Here is a 14305-nt window from a genome sequence, read left to right on the forward strand (position 1 = left end):
AGGTAGACTGTAAAAGGTTGATAGTATGGGTTGTCTCACTAGCATGAATTCAAATTCGTTTTTGGTAATTAGGTTATCAGTTAGGGCCTGATTCAACAGAGTTTTAATTTCGGCAAGAAATTGAGTTGTAGGGTCGTGTTTTAACACTTGGTAGGTCTCCCTATCGTCTAATAATTTCTGTACCATCTGTATGTAGTTAGAGTGATCCATAAGGACCACATTACCGCCCTTATCTGATGGTTTGATCACCAATTGGTCATTCTCTTTGAGTTCTTTTAGTGCTACTTTTTCTGTCCTAGTGAGGTTGCCAAGAGATTCAATACACATGGTCCCTAGTTCAGCTTCTTCAATTGCCCTACACACCATTTCCAAAAAGACCGCAATATTCTTGTAGTCTTTTATATGAGGTGTGAAGCGACTCTTGGGTGCAAGGTGAGTGATTGGGATATCACTGACATTGGGGTTATTAGAGTCAAGAAGTTCGACTAAAGTATCCAGGCAATCCATATCTTTTAACCCCTTAAGAACCAAACTACTGGAATAAAAGGGAATCCTGACATGTTAGACATGTCCTTAAGGGGTTAAAGCTGGCATACCAATAGGGCAATACCTAAGATTAAGACGCAACTGCTCTTCTGTGGACGATTTTAAAATCAAAGCATGGGAACTCAGACGTGCCTTTAAGGACAAGGGTTACCCCAATAGGGTCTTACGTAGAGCCTATAGCCGAGCAATCAGCACCGAACGTGAGTCTCTTCTGACTGATAACAAGATACAAGGTCAAGATCAAAAATTGATCCGCTGCATCGCCACATATGATGCAGGGTGGGACTTCATGATGAGCACCCTGAAGCGGTACTGGCCCATCCTGACTTCTGACCCTCAAATTAAACAGGTAGTCACCACTTTTCCCTCTGTGACGGCACGCAGGGGAAAAAATCTACGTGATACCTTGGTACAGAGCCATCTTGCCCCCCCTAAAAAGAGATGGGAATAACTACCTACCAAAGGGGTCGTACAGATGTGGACACTGTAGTGCATGCCAATTCATTAATTTAAAGTCTAAGAACTTCACAGATAGTAACAACAAGGACATTTTTCCCGTACGTTCATTTTTCAACTGCAGGACAGAGGGGGTAATCTACCTACTCACCTGTTCATGCGGTATGAAATACGTGGGTAAAACGTTCAGACCCTTTAAACTAAGAATCAGAGAACACGTCAACTCAGTCAGAAGACCCCTGGAAACTCCAATCTCACGTCACTTGAAAATCCATCATCAGAACTCAGCAAATAAATTAAAATTCATAGGGATTGAACACATCCCACAGACTCAACGGAAGGGGGATTGGGATATGAAACTAAGACAACGCGATTCCTATTGGATTTATAAACTCAAAACCCTCTCCCCCGTAGGTCTGAATGAGGGCTTCTCTTTCTCAGCCTTCCTTTAATCACCTTACCTAGCTCTATCCTCCTCTCATTTTGGATGTTTTAAATGATGGTGATTCCCACCAGTCCTGTTGTTGGACACAAATTCGTCACTGTAAATATATACATCACATGTATACTTTGTACATATTTCCACTAAGAAACTATATGACTTCCCTCTTATGGTTATACCTCCGTTACCATCTAACAGGTAACCATTTTATGTTCCATTTCTATAGATGATCTATAGAACTTATAATCACTTACTCTGGTGCCTTATCTGGTGGATGCATTCAGCACCATAACCAGTTATATCACAATCATTGTGACATACCCAGTACCTCTCATATATTGTATATACTGACTACACCACACAATCATTTAAGCTTCCACATTAATGATGTAGGGGTTAATTTACTCCTTCATCTCCCCCACATATGGGCTTTACCCATGTCCCATCATCACATCCCACTGCCCATGTCGGGTACTGCATCATATGACGCAACCGCTAACAGGGCGTGTCAGAGATGTGACAGACGGGCTGAGCACTTGTGGACAATAATGAATTGAAGCTCCACACCTCCCCGTATGACTAGAACCGCGTCAGATGACGCGGCTAGCAAGAGGAGGGACCGGTAATGAGTCAGACCAATCAATATCGAGAGGAGGGACTAGCAACAGGGATAGACCAATGAGCACCGAGGAAGCACGGCGGACCACGTGGTATACACAGCTGGCAACACTTATGGAACGATTACATAGAGAGGTATTTAAACCATTACTGGGAACCCAAACAGTTCATTGCTCCTGACGACGGCGTGCTGAAACGCCGAAACTCGCGTCGAGCTAGACTTCCTTCTTAATTTATTTACTAGCACTTTTTTGGTAGCACTAATGGATTTGATTTAATTGAATTTATTTTTAAGCTATTAGGACAGGCAGGGACTCTGGTTATAGTAGGCACTAGTGGCTTCCATACAGTGTCGAGGTACCTAGGGTCAGTGCTCTCTACTCAGCATTCCTGCTAAGGTTAATATTGGGACCTCTGTGCGTCCCCCTGTAGAGGCTTCTCCCTTCTCTGCACCTCTGTCCACTGGCAGTAAGCTTTTCTTACTACCTCAGATCCCTCTACAAGGGTTCCGGTTAAACAAAAAAAGACCCATCACATTTAAAGGTAAAGAGTTTTTACAGTGTGCGCTTTGACACTTTTTTCTGTGGTATTTCTGTTTTTATATTAGTGTACTTGGTGTGTTTTTAGGCTGCTCTTTTATTATTTGTTTGGAGCTCCCGATATCCCTCATATTTTACTTTTTTCACATAGTGGAAAACCGACACATACCGCAAGCCTCTCAAATTGGCATAGGGTGATCAGCAGGGACTATTCTGGGGACTTGCCTTATTTAAAAGAGCAATTCTGCAGTACGTTGGAATTTAATTTGATGTTATATATATTTCAATATCTTATATATATGTTATATATATTTCAATATCTTATTATCTTTTGCTTCTTATTCCTTTGGGCCTACACTGAGCCCCTACTCTTGTTTCTATTTGCCATGGGTTGAGCGAGCCTCTGTACCTGACCTTTACTTTAGGGACTGTGGATCTACAGTAGTCTAGCATACTAGCCTAGCATAATTTACTCTACTGCCATATCTTTGCTAGTAGCATACCCATATCATTGTATACTGGTGTCTTTGTTATCTCTACACAAAAAAAAAGTGCAGTGCTTCTTATGACGTTTTCTACTACTTCTGTTTCGTTTATTCACAAGCCTATATTTGCAAAACTGTCATTATAATCTTGTTTGACTAACTATGCATTTCAAAAATAAATGTTTAAAAAATAAAATTGACTTTTTAAAATCAGTATGTAACTAAAACATTTTACAACTTCAGAACATCAGAAAATTCGTATTTTGTGTGAGTTCTATAATGTCTAACAAGCCTTGATTTAAAGGCAAAACATTTCCCACATACAGAACAGGAGAACGGCTTCTCTCTTGTGTGAGTTTTAAAATGTGAAATAAGGTTTGTTTTTTTTCCAAAACATTTCCCACAATCAGAACAGGAAAACGGCTTTTCTCCTGTGTGAGTTCTATGATGTACAACAAGGTATGATTGCTGGGTAAAACATTTCCCACATTCAGAACATGAGAACGGCTTCTCTCCTGTGTGAGTTCTCTGATGTGCCATAAGTTCCGATTTAGTTACAAAACATTTCTCACATTCAGAACAGGAGAACAGCTTCTCTCCTGTGTGAGTTCTCTGATGTACCATAAGGTTTGATTTAGCTGCAAAACATTTCCCACATTCAGAACATGAGAAAGGCTTCTCTCCTGTGTGAGTTCTCTGATGTACAACAAGGTATGAATGCTGGCTAAAACATTTCCCACATTCAGAACAGAAGAACGGCTTCTCTCCTGAGTGAGTTCTCTGATGTGCCCTAAGTTCTGATTTAGTTCCAAAACATTTTTCACATTCAGAACAGGAGAACAGCTTCTCTCCTGTGTGAGTTCTCTGATGTGCCATAAGGTCTGATTTACAGGCAAAACTTTTCACACATTCAGAACAGGAGAATGGCTTCTCTCCTGTGTGAGTTTTATTATGTCTAACAAGGTGTGAATGCTGGCTAAAACATTTCCCACATTCAGAACAGGAGAACGGCTTCTCTCCTGTGTGAGTTCTCTGATGTGCCATAAGGTTTGATTTAGTTCCAAAACATTTCCCACATTCAGAACAGGAGAACGGCTTCTCTCCTGTGTGAGTTCTCTGATGTGCCATAAGGTTTGATTTAGTACCAAAATAGTTCCCACATTCAGAACAGGAGAATGGCTTCTCTTTTGTGTGAGTTATGTGATGAAAAACAAGATCTGATTTAGTTTAAAAAAAAAAAAACATTTCCCACATACAAAACATGAGAACGGCACTGTGTGAAGCCTAACAAGAGCTGAGTGATGGGTAAAACATTTCTCACATTTAGAACATGTGATTTTTTTTGTTTACTAGCTCATTTGTAGACATATAGGATTCATTGAGTTTGAATACTTGATCCTTAAAAGATTTCTTCATAATCTTGCTTTGTGCATTTCTGTTTTTGTCATGTTCTTTGGGATAAATTCTGCTGGCGGAAACACCTGAAAGAAATGTACTGAGAGTTAAAGAAAATGTGTCACTTTCAGGGAATACTAAAGTCACCAAAACAACTTGATGTTTTTGTATATAGATCATGCTTCTGAAGCCTCACTGCTCAATTCTCTGCCGTTTAGTAATTAAATCACTTCTGTTTCTGTCCATCCAGCCCTAGACACACTTACCCTCGCAGTGACTGACACAGCCTGTATGAAAAAAAATGGTTTTATATTCAATCAGATAGTAACTTACTTTAAAATTATCTAGGCTCTATAGATTGCATTTTTATCACATACGGATATATTCAGGGTGTTGAAAGTCATTAACAGAGCAGGAGAAAAGCTATTTGAAATAAAACAGAATTTGCAATAAAGGAAGTGTAAATATTAGATGACGCTTAACAGGAACGGTTTAGGAAGGCTGTGCAAGTCACGCACAGGAAGGTTTGACTAGGGCTGCTTCTAACCTTTCTGGCTAGGAATAGATGTTGTTCAATAGAAACGTCAAATTCGTAACCCGATAAGTAAATTTGATATGGAGAAGATCCACACCCCTTGTAAATTAATATATCACTATGCATCTGTAGAATTTCTTTCAAACTCTCCTATATTGCTATATGGTCAATATATCTACCTATTCATAAAAGCACTCCGTTATGTCCAGGCTTGACAACGGCACACTTTCACTTTCATTTGCTTAAGTCTATAAAGCCTCTCCGAACTACATTATACTTCCGGAATGATTACCATCTCTTTATGCCCACATGCCATCTGTATGTGGGCATAAAGGTAGGCATTTTTTTTTACATTCTGTTATTTTTTTTTAATCTTAACTGCCAGGAATGCCACCGGGGTCCTTGCAAGTACTTGCAAACAGCAGATGTGACAAAACCAGATAAAAATGGTCAAATGTCCTGATTGTAAGGAAAATTGTATTTTGTTGTTTGCCTTCCTTACAGATATTTCAAACACTGTGTAAAAAATTGTCTAAAGGTTTCACTTGCCAAATAGCTCTATAAAGGATGAATAAATAAATGTTTTTTTAACACAAAGTGCTTAAAGTAATGTAGGGGTTAAATAAATAATGTGTTTAACCCCTGAAAAGGAACACTAGTGTCACGAATAAAAACACGTATTCCTGACACTATACATTTGAATGTGGATGTTATCTCCCCAGCCCCACTGTCAGCAAAGTAACAGGACAGTTTACTCACCTTCTTATCTAGCGCCGCATGGGGCTCCTTCCGGCGGGCCCTGCCTCCTTGACTGGGAGAATCAAATTTGATTATCTCAGCCAATCCAATGCTTTCCCATATGAATGCATTTGGAGGCCATTGTGCATGAGCATCAAAGTGCTGTGCTGCACCTATCAGCATCTCCTCATAGAGATGCATTGAATCAATGCATCTTTATGAGGAGCATTCAGCACCTCCATGTAGAGCGTGGAGACACAGAAGGAGCATATGCAAATATTACAAGTTTTTAGAATGAAATTTATATTTATATTTTTAAATGTCAGAACACCACTTCTGATGATGTCAGCAGACAGGTCAGAGACAAACAGGGGCAGAGGCATCAGGTGCAAACAAATAAGTAAGCCTTTACTATAATTAGGCAAGAGGAGGCAAGGGGGGGCTAGATGGTGATTTTAGCACAATAGAGACAGTAATACGTGTTTGTGTTTCTGAATTCAGACCCCTGGTTTCATATACATATATATATTTAAAGATATCAAAAACATAGTTTTATCCAAAACATCAGTATGATACACAATACACATTTGGAAATTACAAATGTATATAAAATTTAACAAGGGTTTTACATTCGTCAAAAAGTTATTCACTAAAACATTTTCATTTTAGGAAGTAAAAATCGAAATTGTGTAATTTAGACCACAATAGCGGATTTGAAAAATCCAACTTAGCTATAGTTACAGCTTGACAATTGTAGCCTAATTTTTGGAATTATTAAATTATTAGTTTAGTGGATAACACTGCTTTTCTCAGAGTCATTGGTGTCCTGGTGTAAAACTATATCCAACGCAGAGTGCACTCATAGGATTGAGGACTAAACAAAATAACATTTATTTAAATCAGACATGCAGCAGCATTCAGTCAATGTTTCACTCCCATTACTGGACTATTCAAGGTTATGGGGATGAAACACTGATGTAAGATATTGCACATCTGATTAGAATAAAGCAGCTCTTGTTTATTTTTAAGTTCTCCTTCTTGTGGGGTAAATCATTTTCATTCTTTTGGCTTTTCCCATCCGTATATCTGTCACAGGTGCCATAATTAATATTAGTGCTGGTATAAAATATTTCCAGGGCTGTTTTTTATTCCCAGTCCGGCACTGGTCCCAGATATAAATATGTACTCTGATGAGAAATATTTCCTGTAAAGGAGAAGGGTGTGTGTGAGATTTTCTTACCCAGAGAGCCGAGAGTCTGATAATTCTCCACCACTAGATCCCTGTAAAGTTTCTTCTCTTCTTGATTTAAACAGTCCCTCTCCTTCGCAGAGAAGTAAATGTCCTCTTTCTCAAACTCAGATTGTTCCTAAATAACACATTATTCACATTATTACAAATCAGTGTCCTCCAATATAGTACACAGCATATATTCTCTCTCTCGCTCTAACCTTTCTTTGGGTTATACTTTCTTACTTAATATAATTGTCTGATTAGTAGCAGCGTTGCATTAATGATCCACTATCCTCTCTGCTGCACCATCTCCTCCCCTCCACGCTGCCTTTTTACTTCTCTCCCCATGCTGTCCCCTCTCCTTCTCTCTCTCTCTCTCTCTCCATGCTGCCCCCTCTCCTTCTCTCTCTCTCCATGCTGCCCCCTCTCTCCCATGTTAATGTCCTAGTCTGATTAATAGCAGCATTGTATTAATGATCCAGTATCCTCCATGCTGCTGAGTAATAACTGAATGGCTGTATTACCAGGTCACATGATGCTCGAGGGGGGTCACTGAGGACAATACTAACCTCCTGATCTGGAACCAGGAATAATCCCAATAAACACCATGGACCCTGAGCCTCACACTCTGCTCCCACCGGCTCAGCACGGCGCAGCTAAATGACGTCACTGGTGGCAATGCCGAATACAGAGTGAGAAGGGGGCGGAGCCTGGTAAACAGCCTATGGAAGGAAAGCTTCATCTGGGAAAGGAAATGACATCACGGAGACTGAACCACCCGGCGCCATGTTTGATGAGGGCAAAGCTCCTTCTGCTCACTAGGAGTAGTATGGGCAATAGGCAATGTGTTAGTGGATTGATTTCACTAGAGATGGCAAGCAGCAGTGCTGCTACATGAAGGACCGAGTGCTGGGAGTGAGAGGTCTGTAAACCCACAAGGAATATGACCACCTGGACCATCAGGATCCCTGATAGACCCCCCAAAGAATAGGACTACTCCCCCTCCCCCCACACAGGCTGGACCACCAGGGATCTTGGAAATGCACTAAAAAGGCTAAAAATAAAGGAGGGGGCAGCAGGCAGACACACTACATCCTCACACATTACACCCAGCCAACACACACTCTCATTACAACTAGCCGCCACACACTATGGGGAGGACAGCGGGCGAGACGCTAAACCCAACATTTTTGCAAATAAAATCCAAATAGTAAAACTGAGCTAGAAATCGCCAGTTGTGATTATAGCTGGAGAATTATTCCAAATTGAGAATAACCCTATCAATGTCCAGCTCTAAGCAAGGTCCCCGAACTTTCTAAATGTAATTTATTTTGTGTTAGGGCAAGTAGATTGGGTTTCTATTTTATTACCTTGGGGAAGTTAATAAAAAAAAAGGGTTACATCAAGGGTTGCCACCATTAATTATGCATGCGTGACATCACAAGATGTAAATCACAGAAAATTATTTAAAATTACCAATAAATTACTTACAGTTTGATTCTGCTGTATAGAGTGCTTTCTCCCACTCCCTCACAGTGCAGTGTCTTCATGTTCCCTAGTGTCTCAGTGTCCCCATGTCTTCCCTAGTGTCTCAGTTTCCCCATGTCTCCCAGTGTCCCCTAGATTACTTGATCAAATGTAAGATCTTTTGCTTTTGTCTGCCTACAAAAGTCTCTTCAAAATGTAAATAATTTGCTAAAAGCATTCCTGTTCCACTGTATAGCATATTTGCATTTTAAAACAAGATTTATAAATATACTGAGTTAACAATTCTTTTAAAATGTCCAGTCTGCTTGTACACTTTACTATTTTAAAATTTTTAATATGTCCCATGTAATACTATTTTATGTTTCCTTCCCTTAATATGCATGATTAATTGACAATTAGAGGTGTGATATATAAAGACTCTCAGATGCCACATCACTCATACAGTCTCTGATGAAGTAGGGCTACATCCCTACAAAACGCGTTAGACAATTGAAGCAAGCACAGTCACTGCCAGCTGAAATCTACCTGCAAGCACCTCTATTCATCTCGCACTCTGGACCCGCCACAATCTTCATCCAAGAGAGAACATTGCTGATTCTGGATGTGAGGTCTGAAGTGGAACGCACTGTGACACGCACGCCGTACTCACCGGCGGTCAGGATACAGAGGACAGATCCACTACTATCATCCTCATCCATCACTGTCTGGTTTAAAGGTTGTCTTGCTTATTCCAACTCTATAAACTGGTCATTGCACCGTGCTGCTATTTTTATCTTTATTCTTTTTCTTTGTATTAATAAACTTTTTTTTTTATATATCCAACTGTTTTACCACCTCCTATATTTTAGCAATACTGTTGCTATTGCTTTACAGCAACCAGTTCCATATACTGGTATGCCTTACTATATGTGGACACTATTCTGATCTTTTATTCTCATGAAAGTATAGCATCTGGCATTGGTACCATCCACCCTGCATAATTTTCACTAACATGGTTAGGGGCCCCTATACCGTACATTTTCATTCTGCATTGTTTTGGACCTAAACAGGATCTCCCCTGCCAGCCCCTGCAGGGCCAGCGCTATCAGTGTGCCGGCCCTGCATAGTGCCTTCATGGGGGGCCGGTGTGGAGATCAAAGATCTCCCTCACCGGCCCAGAGACACTAAGATGCGGCCGCCGGCATGGGAGGGAGGAGAGGACCGGCGGAGCTCTAGCCAGCAGCTCCGCCGGGTCCTCTCGCGAGGTCTGAGCGTTGCCGCGGTAACCGCGGCAACGCTCAGATCTCGCGAGAGTGAACTCTAGCCTAGAGTTCACTCTCACCACTGGACCACCAGGGAAGGAAGCATGGCATCCCCCCCATAGCAGCACAGCACCCCCCCATGGCAGCACGGCACCCCTCCCAGGCTAAAGGTAAGAAGGGAGGGGGGGGGGGAGGGAATATAACTTTTTTATATATATAATAACAAAATATATTTAAATTTAAATAAATACATTCACACACAGCACCCCCAGACACACAGCGCACCCTCAGACACACACAACACCCCCAGACACACACAGCACACCCCCAGACTCACACAGCACCCTCAGACACACACAGCACCCCCAGACACACAGCACCCCCAGACACACACAGCACCCTCACACACAGCACCCCCAGACACACAGCGCACCCTCACACACAGCACCCTCACACACATCACCCCCAGACACACACAGCACCCTCAGACACTCACAGCACCCTCAGACACACACAGCACCCTCACACACAGCACCCCCAGACACACAGCACTCCCAGACACACAGCACCCCCAGACACACACAGCACCCCCTCAGACACACACAGCACCCCCAGACACACACAGCACCCCCAGACACACAACACCCAGACACACCCAGACACACAGCGCACCCTCAGACACAGCACCCCCAGACACACACAGCACCCTCACACACAGCACCCCCAGACACACACAGCACCCAGACACACACGGCACCCCCAGACACACAGCGCACCCTCACACACACACAGCACCCTCACACACATCACCCCCAGACACACACAGCACCCCGACACTCACAGCACCCTCACACACAGCACCCTCAGACACACACAGCACCCTCACACACAGCACCCCCAGACACACACGGCACTCCCAGACACACACGGCACCCCCAGACACACACGGCACCCCCAGACACACACGGCACCCCCAGACACACACAGCACCCAGACACACACGGCACCCCCAGACACACACGGCACCCCCAGACACACAGCGCACCCTCAGACACACAGCACCCTCACACACATCACCCCCAGACACACACAGCACCCAGACACACACAGCACCCCCAGACACACACAGCACCCCCAGACACACAGCACCCCCAGACACACATCGCACCCTCAGACACACACAGCACCCTCAGACACACACAGCACTCCCAGACACAAAGCGCACCCTCAGACACACACAGCACCCCCAGACACACACAGCACCCCCAGACACACACAGCACCCAGACATACACAGCACCCAGACACACAGCGCACCCTCAGACAGACAGAACCCTCGCTCACACACACAGCACACACACACATATATATATATTTATACACACACATATATATATATATATAAAATAACCCTCAGTGAGTTAAAAGACAAAGAAAATTAGAAACCTAGAATGTGACGGCAGATAAAAACACCCTCACACACAGCACCCCTCTTACATACACACACACTGCGCCCCTCACACATACAATTCTTCCAAATATATATATATATATATAAATATATATATATACACACTACAGCACCCCTCACACAGCACAACTACATACATTACACTCCAGATACACGCTAGATCCCTTACCCTATATGCACTCTTAATCCTCTACACACACACACACACACACACAATCTCCTATACACACTCTGGGTCCTTTACACACTAGATCTCCTACACACACACACTGCACCACCTAAACACACACTACATTCCTTGTCAGCAAACACATACTACATTCTCTAAACACACCCTCTCTACAACCCCTACACACACTACGTCACCTATGCACACACTCGCTACATCCCCTATAACACTATGCCCCATATACACACACTCTGTACAGCCCCTAGCCACACATATTACACCACAAACACAAATTAAATTGACCTATTTACACAATACCACACCACACTCTACACACACGCAATCCCACAATCAGGCTCCAAACACATGCACCATACACTTTCCTGGCCCTTTTGTCCTCTGGTATCCCACTTGTGGAGACACCAGAGACAATTTAAAAGCCAACTCAGTTCAAGCATGTTATTAAATTTGCTTGCGCTGCGCAGAACAAATTCAGGGCCTTTTTCTAATGCTAGAGCTCTTTAGCGGGGCTCTGCGCATTGAACCAACATGCTCACTTTGAGGGGGGCGTGCTTGTCATTAGTGATGACAAAACACACCCTCTCTGGCCCCGCCCCCTTCTTAGGGGGCCGCTCTGATTGAAAAATGCCGGGCCTAATTTTTTTCCCAGTCCGGCCCTGAGCTGGACTCAGGGAAATTAAAAAAAAATGCATCTAATCACCCTAGGTGGAGATCACAGAGAAAAGATAATAATGGTAAACCCCACACAGAACCTTGGATTCCTTACCATGTGCTTAAAGCACAGAATAAACAACTAAAGGCAGAATATATTTCACTAACATGTGAATGAAATGAGTTCCTTGAAAAACTGGATTGTCTCAAGCAGGGACGTATTAGCCGCGAGGCAAACAAGGCATTTCAAATAACAGCAAGGACCTTCGGATTAATTGAGGATGGATATGGATTGTGTTGGTCTGTGTTCCGGCTGGCGGTGAGGACGGCGTTGGTCTGAGAGCACGTCCCGAGCAGGAGCCTCACTTCTTTTTGCTCTATTCCAGAATGGAGAGAAATGAAAATAACAAATGTTTATGTGTCACTATATACAATTAATCACTATTGGCAACTATGTATTATATGCAGCTAGCACTTTAAGATAATATCATTTTATAAATGTCCCATTTTTTATAAATATCCCATTGTTTACAAATATCCCATTTTTATAAATATCCCCCTTTTTATATATATTCATTTTTATATGTATCCATTGTCTGCTAATTTTTCTGTCCTGTGTCTTTGTTTCTTTGTCCTATTGAAAGCAATGCATATTATACATTGGACTATTTAGTCCCTAGGGTGATACAATACCTCAAAGATTTCTTATAACTTATATAATCTTTAGTATCTTGTAGTATTTTGTATTCAGAATGTAGATTGGTGTTGAAGCTCAAATACTGTGTCCTGATTCATTTATTTGTACTCCACGTAATCATGTAAATATCGTTTATCAAACCCTGCATGTAATGCATCTTTATTTATATATATATATATATATGTATGAATTATTTAAATTATTACTTTTTATTATCACTCTCTATCATCATTTTTTATCAGATGTAAATGTACAAATACCAAAGATCTACTAAATGTTTATTTTGGAAAAATGTTATATTCTCTCATGTGATTTATATCACATAATTTATTTGCACAATACAAGAATGCATCATTGGCAATTAAGGCAATGTGTATTTAAAGAATGACTGAAGCAATAGACAGCATCACGTCTCTGATGAAGTAGGGGCATTCCCTACGAAACGCGTAAGACAGATTTCCACAGCAGAATACAGAAGCAGACGCGTTCACCAGCAGCAGCTTATTCTTCAACGGAGGACCTGTTTGGTAACAACCGTAACCAGAATTGTCTGCTCTGCACGTCTCCCGAAGTGAGGCTCCTGCTCGGGACGTGCTCTCAACCAACGCAGTCCTCACCGGCAGCCGGAACACAGACCAACACAATCCATATCCATCCTCAATTAATCCAAAGGTCCTTGCTGTTATTTGATTCATATAAGTCTGGTAATGCACTTATGAACTATTTCTGACCTGGATTTTTGCAACTTTTAACCATTTTTATTTATATTTTTAAGTGTGAAATAAACTATTACGCCCTATTTTAAGCGGCTCTAAACGCCGCCGGGCGTAATAGTAGTTTTTTTTTTTAACTTGCCCGGTCGCCAGCCAGTGTTTGTGACCAAATGGCTACTAAAAAAGACTGGACATACCCCATTTGCAATACCTTGCAAATGGTATGCCATTATAGGTGTAAATTTAATTCCTGGGCTACTATACAGTCTCAAAGGCAACGTAACCAATCTGGCAAATTTCAATTTCAAATGTAACGTGCTATATTTGACCCTGTAACGTCCCAAAACACCATAAAACCTGTACATATGGGGTACTGTTTTACACGTGAGACTTTGCTTAATACAAATATGTGTATTTTATTGCAGTAAAAGCAAACAGTATTATGACATTGACAGTTAAAATGTCACATAGAACTAAAAAAATAACAACATTTCTTATTTTCTCCCATTTTTTTCATATTAAATTATGTTTCATAGCTAAATATTTGGTATTACATGAAAGCCCTGTTTCCCCTGAATAAAATGATATATAATAAGGGGGGGTGCATTTAATATGAAAGAGGTGAATTACGGTTGAACAGACATATAGCGCAAATGCCAGGTTTTGTTTACGTTTTGTTTTGTTCACAATGTGTACATTTGGCTCAGTCCTTAAGGGGTGAATATTTAGATACTTTTATCTTTGACAATACAAAGTATATTATTTGGAACAAGCATCATTTACCTCACACTTTATTGGGGATTACGATACCTGTTCTATACATATTCGCTGCATATCCATTTAGGAGCTCAGTTTATTTTTATCTTCATT

General features: G+C 41.6%; 1 protein-coding gene across 6 annotated transcripts in view; it reads right to left on the reverse strand.

The window, feature by feature from the left end:
* Window positions 1-2913: 2913 nt before the first annotated feature.
* Window positions 2914-14305, reverse strand: part of LOC134608378 (gastrula zinc finger protein XlCGF17.1-like) — a 125884-nt gene continuing 114492 nt past the window's right edge. For 2 of the 6 annotated variants that reach the window (XM_063451145.1, XM_063451141.1), the window contains exon 3: window positions 2914-4567. In XM_063451145.1, the coding sequence (XP_063307215.1) occupies window positions 3318-4214 (897 nt within the window). In that variant the 5' untranslated portion in view covers window positions 4215-4567 and the 3' untranslated portion in view covers window positions 2914-3317. Of the gene's footprint in view, window positions 4582-6994; window positions 7122-7554; window positions 7643-14305 lie in introns of those variants that run through there. The other 4 variants (XM_063451142.1, XM_063451143.1, XM_063451144.1 and 1 more) reach the window with 4 other exon arrangements.

Source organism: Pelobates fuscus, chromosome 4 (genome assembly GCF_036172605.1).
Source record: "Pelobates fuscus isolate aPelFus1 chromosome 4, aPelFus1.pri, whole genome shotgun sequence".
Lineage (NCBI taxonomy): Eukaryota > Metazoa > Chordata > Amphibia > Anura > Pelobatidae > Pelobates > Pelobates fuscus.